General features: G+C 42.6%; 1 protein-coding gene across 13 annotated transcripts in view; it reads left to right on the plus strand.

The window, feature by feature from the left end:
• Positions 1 to 13,841, plus strand: part of TENM3 (teneurin transmembrane protein 3) — a 1,304,603-nt gene that overhangs the window by 1,179,615 nt on the left and 111,147 nt on the right. For all 13 annotated transcript variants that reach the window (XM_045056763.1, XM_045056767.1, XM_023252313.2 and 10 more), the window contains 5 exons: positions 1,346 to 1,560; positions 7,396 to 7,606; positions 8,102 to 8,203; positions 8,393 to 8,587; positions 9,801 to 10,001. In XM_045056763.1, coding sequence (XP_044912698.1) covers positions 1,346 to 1,560; positions 7,396 to 7,606; positions 8,102 to 8,203; positions 8,393 to 8,587; positions 9,801 to 10,001 — 924 coding nt within the window. The remainder of the gene's footprint in view (positions 1 to 1,345; positions 1,561 to 7,395; positions 7,607 to 8,101; positions 8,204 to 8,392; positions 8,588 to 9,800; positions 10,002 to 13,841) is intronic.

Raw genomic sequence — 13,841 nt, forward strand, 5'->3', positions numbered from 1 at the left:
TGGAGGCTACTATGTAATAGATATTATGTAATACCTGAATTCATATTCAGAATAATATTTTTTAAGAGAAAAAAATTATAGGAAGTCAACTTTGTCACTTTGAAAAGTTTGAATTAATAGAGGAAGGATAATTTTCCAGTTTCATTCTGTTCCTTAGCCTTCACGGACCTTTTTTGAATAAGAGACAATGTGGTTTTATTTCTCTTTAAGGTAAATTTGTAGAACCTGCTCTATCATCCTTTCAGGATAACTGAGAAAGAACGTTAGCAAAGAGGGAAGGAAGGGAAAACCATACCAAAAAATCTGAGTCTTGGATCTGTTTCCTAAAATCAGGAGGCGGCAGAGACTCAGGGAGCAGAGTTTTTATTCCGACAGGTTGAGGGTCATTGATAGGGGCAATTCAAGTATGGCTGGTGAGGCTGCAAATGAATTTGAGATGAGGGTCAAAAGAAAGAAAGCTTGCAGCAGCCTTCTCCAGTATCTTTGTGAGAATTTAAACTGACTCCTCCCTCCCTCCACCACGTAATCCCCTACCCCATCTCTGCCTCCCTTCCAGCATCTGAATCTTTATTCATTCTGTTTAGTTCAGAGGGAACTACCTGAATCAGTGCCATTGATTGGTTTTGTTGTTTGCTTAAGGATTGATTTGGAAATCTCCATAATCCATTCTGCCTTAATTTACACTTGCAGTGCTATGGTACGTTTAGAAGGACTGATTAGTAACAGACTTAATCTCTCCCAAGAAATAACAAGACATATATTTGTAAGATAATCATGTTTCAAGTGATCAGGAAAGACTGTAGGTGCAAAAAGAGTTTCAACAGTAGACATGCCTTGGGGGAGGGGGAGGCAAAGGATTTTGACTTCAGTATTTCTTTTTTTTTTTTATTTTTTAATGTTTATTTATTTTTGAGACAAAGACAGAGCGTGAACAGGGGAGGGGCACAGAGAGAGGGAGACACAGAATCTGAAACAGGCTCCAGGCTCTGAGCCGTCAGCACAGAGCCCGGCGCCGGGCTTGAACCCACGAACCGTGAGATCATGACCTGAGCTGAAGTCGGACGCTTAACCTACTGAGCCACCCAGGCGCCCCTTAAATATTTCTTTAAGAATATGCTAAATCAGAATTCATTGAACAGCAGTAGCTAACAAAAAAGCTTTTAAACTGAAAAGTATGTTAGAGCATTTCATTTATCAGAAGATAAAATGCCTCAGCATTTATTGAAAAGAACTTTTTGAAAGGAAAGCTGTTTTGTCGTTCGAGGGTTTTTTTTTGGTGGGGGGTGGGGGGTCCGTTGTTGTTTTTTAATTTTTCATTGTTTTTCCATGGATCTCTTCCATGCAGGAAAATTAGGTGGATTTACACAAGAAAATAACACCATAGATTCTGGAGAACTTGATATTGGCCGAAGGGCAATTCAAGAGGTTCCTCCTGGGATTTTCTGGAGATCACAGCTCTTTATTGATCAGCCACAGTTTCTGAAATTCAATATCTCTCTTCAGAAGGATGCATTGATTGGAGTATATGGCCGAAAAGGCTTACCACCTTCCCATACTCAGGTAAAAGTGGGCTTTGTTGTCAATAAGATAGAAACTGCTAGTTTGCATTTTTAAAGTTATTCTGTTTCTGGAGTTCAGTTGTTTAACTGTTGGACCTCTTTCGTATTGATCGTTTACGGTGAAAAGAATTTTGAACGTAGGTTACACTTATCGTGAGGTTTGCGAATAAGTAGGAAAAACAGCATTTTCTTCCTGACTTGTGTTAATCATTACTGACCAACTGAAATGTTCTAAAATTTATGAGTAGCCAAATGAAAATATTGAACATCATCTGAGCACCTAGGAAAACCTCATGGATTTTCCAAGTGTTTTACGAAGATTCTGTGGGAATTTCAGACAGTCTTATTCCTTTCGTGTAATAGATGCATAGTATTTTCATCTCAAACGTGGCGTTCACGCTGTTGGAAATATATTGTATTTTTTCTGCTTAATGCCAGCCTTACTGTTAGTAAAGAAATTATGGAAACAAAAACATAAATATGATGAGTGAACTTGATCGACTCAAGCCACGATTCCTCAAATAAAGAGGAGAAACAGCTTTCACAGATAACCAAGGGTGATCACCTTAGTGTGGCACTCGAAACAATTCAAATATTCTTCAATCATACGTCGATTGAATAACTTTAGAGGCAGTTCGCTTGCATGAAAATTACCTTACAGGTAGAGACAGCTGCTAGCAATAACTCTACAGGCTTTTTCATAATCTGATCCTGGGTCAGGGTATGTAATTTGGAAATTGTGGTTTAAAAGAGGTCCCGTTGGGGCGCCTGGGTGGCGCAGTCGGTTAAGCGTCCGACTTCAGCCAGGTCACGATCTCGCGGTCCGGGAGTTCGAGCCCCGCGTCAGGCTCTGGGCTGATGGCTCGGAGCCTGGAGCCTGTTTCCGATTCTGTGTCTCCCTCTCTCTCTGCCCCTCCCCCGTTCATGCTCTGTCTCTCTGTGTCCCAAAAATAAATAAACGTTGAAAAAAAAAATTTAAAAAAATAAATAAATAAATAAAAAATAAATAAATAAAAGAGGTCCCATTATGTCCAAGAGAAATTATTTAAATTACCCACCGTAAATTTGGAGCTCAGACTTTTCCCACCATCAACTAGTACGTCAGTCCAAAAATGTGATAGATGGCTAATTAACATTGACGGTTGGGTGAGCCTAAAAGTTTCACACTTGATAATCAGTTTATTTACCCATAGAACTGCATGCGGATTTTCATTTGATTTAGAAACTGAGGACTGGAGGGTTTTCATGTCTGCTTTATAGTCTGCAATTCTGTGAGACATGCTTTTTCTATACCCTAGGAATTGTAAAGAAAAATTGATCAAATACTAATAAAAGAATCATGTCCTTAAAGAAAGATGAGTAAGGGAGAGCCTGGGTGGCTCAGTCGGTTAAGGGTCCAACTCTTGGTTTCAGCTCAGGTCATGACCTCACAGTTCGTGGGTTCAAGCCCCACATCAGACTCTCTGCTGTCAATGCTGAGCCTGCTTGGGATTCCCTATCCCCTCTCTCTCCCCCTCTCCCGTTCACGTGCACCCTCTCTCTCCAAAAATAAATAAACATTTTTTTAATGTTTTTGATAAAATAATCTATAAAGATTTAAAAAAAGAAAGATGAGTCAGAAACTTTGAACCATGCTTCCTCTTATGGATCAGGGAAAGTTTCATATACATATATAAATGATATAGCTGTGAAATTTTTGAATATCATGCTTTGGTATATCATTTTTCTGATCATGGTTTTCATGTCTATATTATTAAAATAGACTTAAAAATTTTTTTAATGTTTTATTCTTTTTTTTTTTAATTTTTTTTTTCAACGTTTATTTATTTTTGGGACAGAGAGAGACAGAGCATGAACAGGGGAGGGGCAGAGAGAGAGGGAGACACAGAATCGGAAACAGGCTCCAGGCTCCGAGCCATCAGCCCAGAGCCCGACGCGGGGCTCGAACTCCCGGACCGCGAGATCGTGACCTGGCTGAAGTCGGACGCTTAACCGACTGCGCCACCCAGGCGCCCCAATGTTTTGTTTATTCTTGAGAGAGACAGAGACAGAGCATGAGTGGGGGAGAGGCAGAGTGAGAGGGAGACACAGAATCAGAAGCAGGCTCCAGGCTCTGAGCTGTCAGCACAGAGCCCAACGTGGGGCTCGAACTCAGGAACCGTGAGATCATGACCTGAGCCGAAGTAGGTCGCTTAACCGACGGAGCCACCCAGGCGCCCCAACCCATTTAAATTTTTGATTATAATTATAATTCACTCCAGTGCCTGCTATAAGTGATAGTGGCTGGAAAGCAATAACTAGGTCTTCTCAAACAGAGTGGGTGTCTGTAACCTTAGTTATGGCAGAGAGATTGCATTTATATCAATAGCCCGGTGATATAGGAAAAAATATTTTTTCCCTTGGAACCATATACATGATTCAATCACTGTTTTATAACTGAAGAAATATGCCTCTAAAGCTAAGCACAACAGTGCGTGTGTCACCCGTAAACTCCAGAAAATAATTTCCAAGGAAAATTGTTGTGTGCTTTACAGATTTATTTAAAGATTCCAGGTTGACTCTTTCCTACTTATGTATACCATGTAAGATTCGAGAAACAAAAAGTGCAGTTGCAGGTTTACCCATCCTTCTGGAATTTAAATACAATAGACATCATACCCACTTTTCCTTCCGGCCACAATGTATGTGTTTAACTAGATTACGCATTTTCTTAAGCTCCACGGTTATTAGAGTTCTTTCCTCTGGTTTATTCAAGATCAGCAGAGCAAACAACTGTTTCTGAGTTCAGTGTTTAAACATGAAATATGCTGTAAAGCAACCCAAACTGAACATTTCTCTGTTTCTGGGGAACGTTAAATAAATCAACCTGAAATAATTAAAATTGGCCGGCCATTCGGAATAGTCAGCTTGAGTTTTGAAAGTCTTTGTGACCCTTTATAAAACTGTCCGTTTGATTGTTGCCAAGGAATCAATTGACTTTCTTCTCCCTGATGCCCAGTTTATTCTCCTGGACAGTTAGAAGCCTAAGGAAGCAATTTAACGCTGTACAGTTAACAGTGTAGTGTATCATTTAAGAGCGTGTGCGTGAAGCCTGTTTCAGAATGGTAGCTGGAAACCTGAGTTCTGTAAGCACGCACCCCTGCTACTCTTTGACCTTGTGACCTTGAGCAAATCACTTCTCTGTGCCAGTGTCTGTCCAGAAGCAGTTGAATCAGATGATGTCTAAAATCTCTTCCTCCTGTGTGCCAAAGATTTACAGCAAGCTCAGTGCTCCCACCAAATAGTTGATTAAAAAATACAATTAAGTATTCATAGATTCTGAGATTCATAGATTCTCATCCTTTTAAATTTTTTTAAGTTTATTTATTTATTTTGAGAGAGAGAGACAGAGTGAGAAGGGGTGGGGCTGAGAGAGACAATCCCAAGCAGGCTCCACAATGTCAGCGTGGAGCCCGACGCCGGGCTCGATCTCATGAACCGTGAGATCGTGACCTGAGCCGAAACCAAGAGTCGGGCGCTTAACTGACTGAGCCATCCAGGTGCCCCTCATCCTCTTAATAACTGACTTGAGTTAAGCATATGGACAGTCTAACTGCTCAGAAATGAACTACCAGGATACCTTTATCAAAGTCTGACCTTTGTCCCCTGATCGCTTCCCCAAAGTGGTGAGACTGAATTTTATCCCCGAATAACACAAGACCCGAAGATGTGCCCCCACAAAAAAATCCACATCTCCATCTTATGAATAGGTATTATGAGGGGAAGCCAGGAATAGGTATTACGGAGTAAAACCAGTTTGTCCTTAAGTGATCGCTTTGTACTTTACCCCCTGAGAACAAAGGTTATTAAACATTTCTGTTCCATTAATTTGTTTACTTTTTGTAGACATGGGCTTATGTGAAGCAGGGGACTTGTCTTTAGGTATTTGAATAAGCCCCACAAAGGCGTGTGGGTAGGGGTGGCCGACTACTCTGCATCCCAGTGACCACCACCCCAGCCCTGTGTTACTGTTCCCGATGTGATACAAACGACGATCTCTACAATGAAGGTGGTGATTCCCAGGGTGAGCTTGAGAGGCCAGTTAAAACCCAAAACGTCCTCCCTTTCAATGTTTGCACATACTGTGTTGAGTGTTAGAGGACAAAAATGTTTACGTGCCAAGGAGCCATTAAAAGAAACTTTCCCCCTGCCTCTTTGCCATGCTGATATCAATACTTAAATCCGACGGGGAAGTGGCTTATTTGAGGCATAGGCACCTTTCAGAAGTGCTGAATTATTTTGCCTCTGATAGTTTTGAAATACAGTTCCAGATGAAAATTTTGCGGGTCAAATATCCACAACCCGTTATTGTTTTCATCCTGATAAGATGTAAATGAAAAAAGTTACCGAATGCTAACCGAGTGACAGCTTTTTTGTGTATTTCTCGCAATCGCATGATGTCATGAGGTAGCTTTACTACACACACAAAAATAACAGAATAGGCTTTTATGTTTAAGTAAAAAATTTAATATGTTGGAGACGGAACTAGATATTCTGAATTCCATCCAATGGTAACATGAGAGGTTTGTGGTAAGTACAGGGGCAGCACATTCAATCACGAATCTCAGAAGCCCAGCAGGTGATTTTCCTCCAGTTTTTCAGGGATTCGTATAATAAACTTTTCTTTAAATAGACCGCTGATGAAATTCCAGATAAGAAATCTATCTGAAAGTAGAATATTGATGATTCATATATATACGTATTCATACATACGTATATATATGGTGCCGTAAATGATATATATTGTCCCGTAGTGTCTCTGTCACCATAAATGCAGGCCTCGGGAATAAAAGGAAACTGGATAGGAGTCTGTAGAAAATGAATCACTGTACTTTTAAGAAACTCTTATCTAATGAGTTTATTAAAACTATATTGGGAAGTCTGTGCCGTGTCTCCCAAATTCATTGCATTATCTCTGGTTACTATTACCGATTACATTCCATATTTTTCTTTAGCTTTAAACTCTCCAGTTGAACTCTTCTGGCCACCCAGCGTTCACGATTAATCTTACTAAACCAGAAATCAAGCTGAATGATGATTGACTTCAGAATAGTAGCTGGGCATACTTACTGTTATTCCGTCCCTTCGGAACCCCTCCACTGTTTAATTTTTTAGACTTTCAGTCAGAGATACAAAGGCGTCTTGATGCATGTTTTTAATTTAGCCATAACAAGGTACAGACCCACGGGTTTCTCCATGGTACCCGGGATGGTTACACCAGGGTCACACAGGGGAGTACGGTGCTGTGGTGGCAAAGGTCTGAGCTTTCTCACAGACCAACTCTCCCGCTTACCAAGTACCTGATCTTGCCGGAGCTCCTCGAGGTTTGGTTTTCTCCACCCTTACAGTGTAAGTATCAGTGCCTTCCTACTAGAAGGGTTGCTACAAGGAGTAAATGTAATCCCGGCACAGAGTACGTATCCAATGGCAGTCGTTACCACACGGGTATTAAATAGGAGAGTAAGAGATTACTTAGGGGTCCAAAATAAGGCTGCTGGGTTTGAAATGTTAAAGGTTTATGGCTGTATTTGCACACCGCCTGAGCTCATCAAACTTTTTATCCGTTGGGAGAGTCAGATAACTCTGGAAACCGATTGCCCAGTAAGGGGGAAATGATTTGTGAAGTCTACATGTGACAACACTGTGCAGTGCGTGGTTCTTACGATCCCTGTAAATGCTACGTGTAGGAGACCTGTGCCATCAGGAACCTTTTTCTGACGTTGTATTTATTAGAGAGAAGCAGCTACGACCGAGATCGTTCTGACCACTAAACAGCTGTACTTGTCCTCACCCTCAGTATGACTTTGTTGAGCTCCTGGACGGCAGCAGATTGATTGCAAGAGAGCAGCGGAACCTGCTTGAGCCCGAAAGAGCAGGGAGACAGGCGAGATCCGTCAGTCTGCACGAGGCTGGCTTTATCCAGTACTTGGATTCTGGAATCTGGCATCTGGCTTTTTACAATGATGGGAAAAATACGGAGCAGGTGTCTTTTAATACCATCGTCATAGGTAAGAGCGGTCTGCAAAGCATCTTTTTCCGGGCTCTCGCCTGCACAGTGTGTTGAACAGAAACTAAATGGTCTTCAACCGATTTGGAGCGATACCTAGGGCGTTAAAGCCTGAGGTACACCGTGAGAGATACTTTCAAATTGTTTATTTACGAATACGTTGGCAAACCATGAAGCACTGAATATTATTCTGGAAGGATCTTGGAGGAGGGCAGTGCGTCTTGAAAACACTTGAGAGCGTCTGCATTTGAAATGGCGATGCTTTGCTTGACTAGTCAAGCTGGTTTGAATGGTCTAGTATATATGAATCCTTTTTTTGTTTGGTTGGTTGTTTTTGTTTTTTGTTTTTTGTTTTTTGTTTTTTGGTTTTTTTTTGGTTATGGAGCAAGCCATCCGTCATTCCTTCATGTGCAGCTAAAATGATCAAAGTGACAGAGTTTACCTTCTGCGGGAAGCGGGCTACACAGTAAATATCCCTTCTCTCTCTCCTCTTCAGAGTCTGTGGTGGAATGCCCCCGCAATTGCCATGGAAATGGAGAGTGTGTTTCTGGAACTTGCCATTGTTTTCCAGGATTTTTAGGTCCGGATTGTTCAAGAGGTACGCGAGTTAGAGCCTTTTCTTAAGCCGATAGAAAGAGGCTGTAGAAACACGCGTAAATCAGAAAACTCCCGGGACGGGGAAGAAAGGGGGAAACGGGCCGACGCCTTGTCCCAGCGACGTGCTTGTCTTTCAGGACCCCGACCGCAGATGTGGCTGTTGACTCCTCTGTCGTGTTTTATTTCACAGCAGCCTGTCCGGTGTTGTGCAGCGGCAATGGACAGTACTCCAAAGGCCGCTGCCTCTGTTTCAGCGGCTGGAAGGGCACCGAGTGCGATGTGCCCACTACGCAGTGCATTGACCCTCAGTGCGGGGGGCGTGGGATTTGCATCATGGGCTCTTGCGCCTGCAACTCGGGATACAAAGGAGAGAACTGCGAAGAAGGTAAACACGCCCATATTTACGGAAGTCCGTTGTGACCGTCCTAAAGGAAGAGACGATCGGATCATTTGTCATCTTTCGTTTGGCAGATGAAGCTTTTTATATGCCTCCTCGTGAAAGTAATTAGATCTCCACGCGTATGGTGGCGTCATTTGGTTAACATTTTCACTAATAAGAAAGAGCAAATACCGAAGAGCCCCTGTGCTTCCGGTCGTGTGAATAATTCTTTTTTCTTTCAATCAGAGAAAGTAAGCAAACGTGTGTGACTCGAAGCCCACGATGGGCTGTTGTTTTGCTTCCTTGCTTTTTTCTCTTTGCTTTCAGGTTTTTGGTTTGTTTGTTTTGTTTGTTTGTTTTCACAGTTTTTCACCTCGAAACCAAGCTTTTAATCGAGCATTTTGGCATGTCTAAAAAGACAGGCTAACGGTTGGCTCCATAGCTCAGGGGTTAGAGCACTGGTCTTGTAAAAAGACAAGCTATTGCACGTAATATACGAGTGAAAAAAAGTACATCACGGGTTTGTTCTATAACCGTATGTAATGATGAAAATCAGGCTGCTATACTGTAAAGTGCAGTTGAATTTTCTTTTCAAAAAGCAGAAAAGCACCATTTCCGTTCTTCAATCAAATTGATTTTATTGATCCGCACACACAAAGTAATGCAATTAAGTCTCTGGAATTAAATTTTCAGGCCATTGACCCTACAAGTGTAAAGTTTTATTGAGTCAAATTGCTAAATTAAATCTCGTCATCTAAAGCACATTAAAGTGAATTAAGAAGGAGAGAGCGTATGCAACTCATTTATTTCTCAAACAGTTTGAGAGTCCCATACAGCTGTCACTGCTCGATGGTCGTAGATTAGGTCAGCTGATACAATTTCGTTATAGAGAAGCCGATACTTATTACTGTCTGATTAAGCAGAACAGAGAGCAACAGTCTGAAATCTCAGGAGCATCTATGTGTGGAATTCATGAAAATTACAAATCCTTGCAAGAGTCTCCGTTACCTAAATGGCATAATTCTGAATGCTGAATTGTGTCATTTTTTTTTTTTTTGCATTTTCAGAAACACATTCTTGAAAATGGTAGTCAAATATTTGAGTATCCAAAATTTTCATGTAAATTAGATTGGGATCTAATTCTTTATTCTGCATGTACTTTGCATGTATGATATCTGCTAGATTTAATTATAAAATTGTTCTCTTTTCTCTACTGTAGCTGACTGCCTAGACCCTGGATGTTCCAATCACGGTGTGTGTATCCATGGGGAATGTCACTGCAATCCAGGATGGGGTGGTAACAATTGTGAAATACTGAAGACCATGTGTCCAGACCAGTGCTCTGGTCATGGGACGTATCTTCAAGAAAGTGGCTCCTGCACCTGTGACCCTAATTGGACTGGCCCAGACTGCTCAAATGGTAAGGTTGAAAAATGCAGCACAGTTGAGTGCTTACTATTGTGTAGCTAACTAAAAATTAAGATCTTTTCGTTTTTAAAGCACACTTATTAAATTTTATATAGGTTTTATCGAAGTGATTGTTTCTAGAAAGAAATGTTAAAAGTGATGAAATTTAGTCGCATTAGAAAAAGAAACAGGCTTAGTCAACTTGTCATTAAAATGTCTCCTTTAGTAGCATTGTAAAGAATATTTCGTTTGTGTAAAATACTCCCTCTTCTAACTCTCAAGGCCTGTGTATAGCTTGGGACTTAAACACATTATCTCATCAACAGAGAAGCCTCAATTTAAAAATTATTTGACAACATAAGGCTAAACCTGATCACAATAAAGAGTACGTATAGATAAATATTATGATATGCATAATGGTCCAACGGTGATTTTTATATTATAATAATATGATTGTAATAGAAATGGCAGGTAGTAATTTTTTTTCCATCAGTCAGGTTGTTACTGAACAGCAGCTATGTGCACGGCATGGTGATGGGCCCCGTAGGAATAAATAATGAATCCTTCCTGCCCTCTAGAATAGTGGCTTTCAGATTTTTGACCGTGACCTAAATGACCCATAGCCTCAGTCTTGTGTTGTGACACATACATATATAGACTGACATAACTGAAACAAAGCTTTACCAAGTGGTACACACTAATGCTTTTCCCTACGTCTTTCCTACTTTTTTGATGCTGGTTGTATCCCATGAATTAATTCCATGACCGTATCAGTCACACCGTACGAAAAGGTAATCTAACCTAGAAGGTTACCGTTTAATTGGGGAGAGGAGACGAACACACATGAAATACTTAGAAACCAGGACGTGCCAGTTTAATGTTTTATTGAATAGGACGTGGAACCATATGCTAAATGCAACCAACATTCAGAGGAGTGATCCTGCCTTGATGCACGTGAGGTCCTCAAGGAGATTTTTATGAACATTTCTTGCCTTCTTTTAAAGATGGCAGCTAGCATGGAAATGGGAGGAGGCGCTTTTTGACTAGGGGAATGGTACTAGAAAGTACCTACGAGCATAGGCTCTGAGATCAGATGCTTGGGTTCATATCCAACCTCTGCTACTTATTAGCTGGGTAAGCTTAGGCAGACTACTATATGTTTTAGTGTACCCATCTATAAAGTGAATTTAACCGAGAAATTCTTGGGGCCCCCGGGTGGCTCAGCTGATTGAACATCCAGCTCTTGATTTTGACTCAGGTCATGAGCTCAAAGTTGTGGGATCGAGCCCCGTGTCTGGCTCGGTCATGGGCATGAAGCCTGCTTAAGATTCTCTCTCTCTCCCTCTGCCTCTCTCCTGCTCGCGCTCACTCTCGCTCTCTAAAGGAAAAAAAGAAAAAAGCAATTCCTCACAGGGATACTTTGGGAATTACTTGAATTACTGTATATAAAGTACTTAGTACAGTGCTTAGTCCAGGATAAATTCTAAATATACGTACCACCCACCACTGCCACGGCAACTACCATTAACCAAGTTGCACCTCTGAGCCTATCGTTACATACGCGGGAGCGTAAAGAAAGAGTATTTGGAGGCAAACGTCGGGCTGGGCCCGATTTGGAGGGACGCAGCTTGGCAATGACAGTTCAGACAATGGGGAACTCACTGGTCATGACGATGTGTGCCCGCCAGTTTGATGAGAGCAGCCTGTTAGAACTGCCCATCGATTATATGTCCGAGAACATGACTAGTCAGACTTTGACGGCCCAGGGCGAGTTTGAGAGCTCTCCCGGAGTGTGAAGTGCTGAGAGCGTGAATTCGTGGGGAGATCGTAGAAATGAGAAGGATGAAGCTGAGGGCCGTTTTAAAGGAAAGCTGGGCAGCAGTTGCTGAAGAGACAGTGCAGAAGTTGACCAGAAGAGCCGGGCGTCGGCAACCAGGAGGGGCCGGGGCAGTGGACGCGTCTCTGGAGAAGACAGGAAGCTGGGAAGGGGTGAGGGGCGAGGGGCAAGGCGGGATGCAGGCCAGGCGATGAGGAGAGACCGGTGAGACATGGAGGAAGGATGGCTTCTGTTTGGATACTCAAAGTAAGCAAAACTAAATACTACTAAAGGGGGGGTGGGTGCAGAATGAGGAGGACAAGAGGGAAAGGAGGGGAAGTGGGGGGGAGCAAAAAGGTTTTAGTGATGCTGTTGAGTCTGTGTAGGTTTGGCCTCAGGGAAGGGGTCTGTCTACCCCTCGCCCTGCCCACACGGATTGCCTTCTCTGCAGACCCGTCGTAACAGTGAGCGGTTAAGAGCAGGGAATCTGGGGCTGGACTGCCTGGCTTCGGGTCCTGAGCTGGCCATTCGGTAGGCGTGTGATGTTCATCGGCTCTTTAGCTCCTCTGTTGCCTCCGTTTCTTTACCTGTGACATGGGGACAATAAGAGTACTACCTTACACAATTAAATTACGACCTGATACAACGGCCGTAAGATGGAAACGAGTTAATATGTGGAAAGCGCTTAGAATCGTGCCTTACACATGGCAAGTCCTTACAAGTATTAACCATTAACACGAGTAGTGGCAGTGGTGGTGGCGGTCATAGTCATGGTGGTTTGTCACACTTAATTCTTGATTGGTTGAGAGGAGCTTCCACATAAAAGTCCTGCTTGGAGGGGCACCGGGGAGGCTCAGTCAGTTAAGCATCTGACTCTGGATTTCAGCTCAGTTCATGAGATCGAGCCCCGCATCGGGCTCTGTGGTCTCTCTCCCTCTCTCTCTCTGCACCTCCCCTGCTCGTTCTCTCCCCCTGTGTCTCTCTCGAAATAAATAGATAGAATTTAAAAAAAAAAAAAGTACTGCTGGGGTACAGTTCCCCAAATGTGAAAATTACGAAATGCAAATTATTTCATCTATTATTATAACCTGATGGCATTAACCTAAGAGAAACCCCGCTACGCAGCGAATTAACATGCTTATTTTAAGGGAAAAAGAGACTAGTAATTTTTACAGATCACTCTTTCTTGGCACTTTGAGAAACTCGGGTGACATGGCTGCTACCCTGGGAATCCTCAGCAACACGACACATTCGTGCGCCATTCCTCACCTGCCACAGACTGAATCCCGGAAGCCCACACTAAACAAAGTTGTGTCCAGGCTAAGTCGTAATTCTGATGAAAGACTTCTGTTGAAGCCTTGAGCGGATACCCTGGGTAAAGGGACAAAGGGACAACTTAATGCCTTTTCTTCTTTGTACTGTCTCTCTCTCATTTCCCCCCAACCTTTCTTCTTCCCGCAGCTCCCTTGCCCCTCCTCCCTCATCCGGTCTCTCTCTTCCTTCCTTTTCCTCTACCTCCCTCATCTCTGGGCCATACATTTTTGGAGGCAGACAGAGGTTTATGTTCATCACTGCTTCGTAGAAATAGGAGTTGATTCAGATAGCTGGGAGACGCAAAAACTGGTTTGAAAATTCATGACCGTAGACCAAATAACACGTCCAGGACAAATGAGAGCAAAAAAAACATAACCTGGGGGTGGGATTATAGAGAACCCTCAGTGCCTCACTAAAGAGTTTTAGGAAATCGTCACCACCCAACATTAGGAAGCATAGGTGCAAGGCATTATTTAACTTTTCAACTTTTTTTTTTTTTTTTTTTTTTTTTTTTTTTGGGACAGAGAGAGACAGAGCATGAACGGGGGAGGGGCAGAGAGAGAGGGAGACACAGAACCGGAAGCAGGCTCCAGGCTCTGAGCCATCAGCCCAGAGCCCGACACGGGGCTCGAACTCACGGACCGCGAGATCGTGACCTGGCTGAAGTCAGACGCTTAACCGACTGAGCCACCCAGGCGCCCCAAGGCATTATTTAAATAACAC

This window comes from Felis catus, chromosome B1, assembly GCF_018350175.1.
Source record: "Felis catus isolate Fca126 chromosome B1, F.catus_Fca126_mat1.0, whole genome shotgun sequence".
Classification (NCBI taxonomy): Eukaryota; Metazoa; Chordata; class Mammalia; order Carnivora; family Felidae; genus Felis; species Felis catus.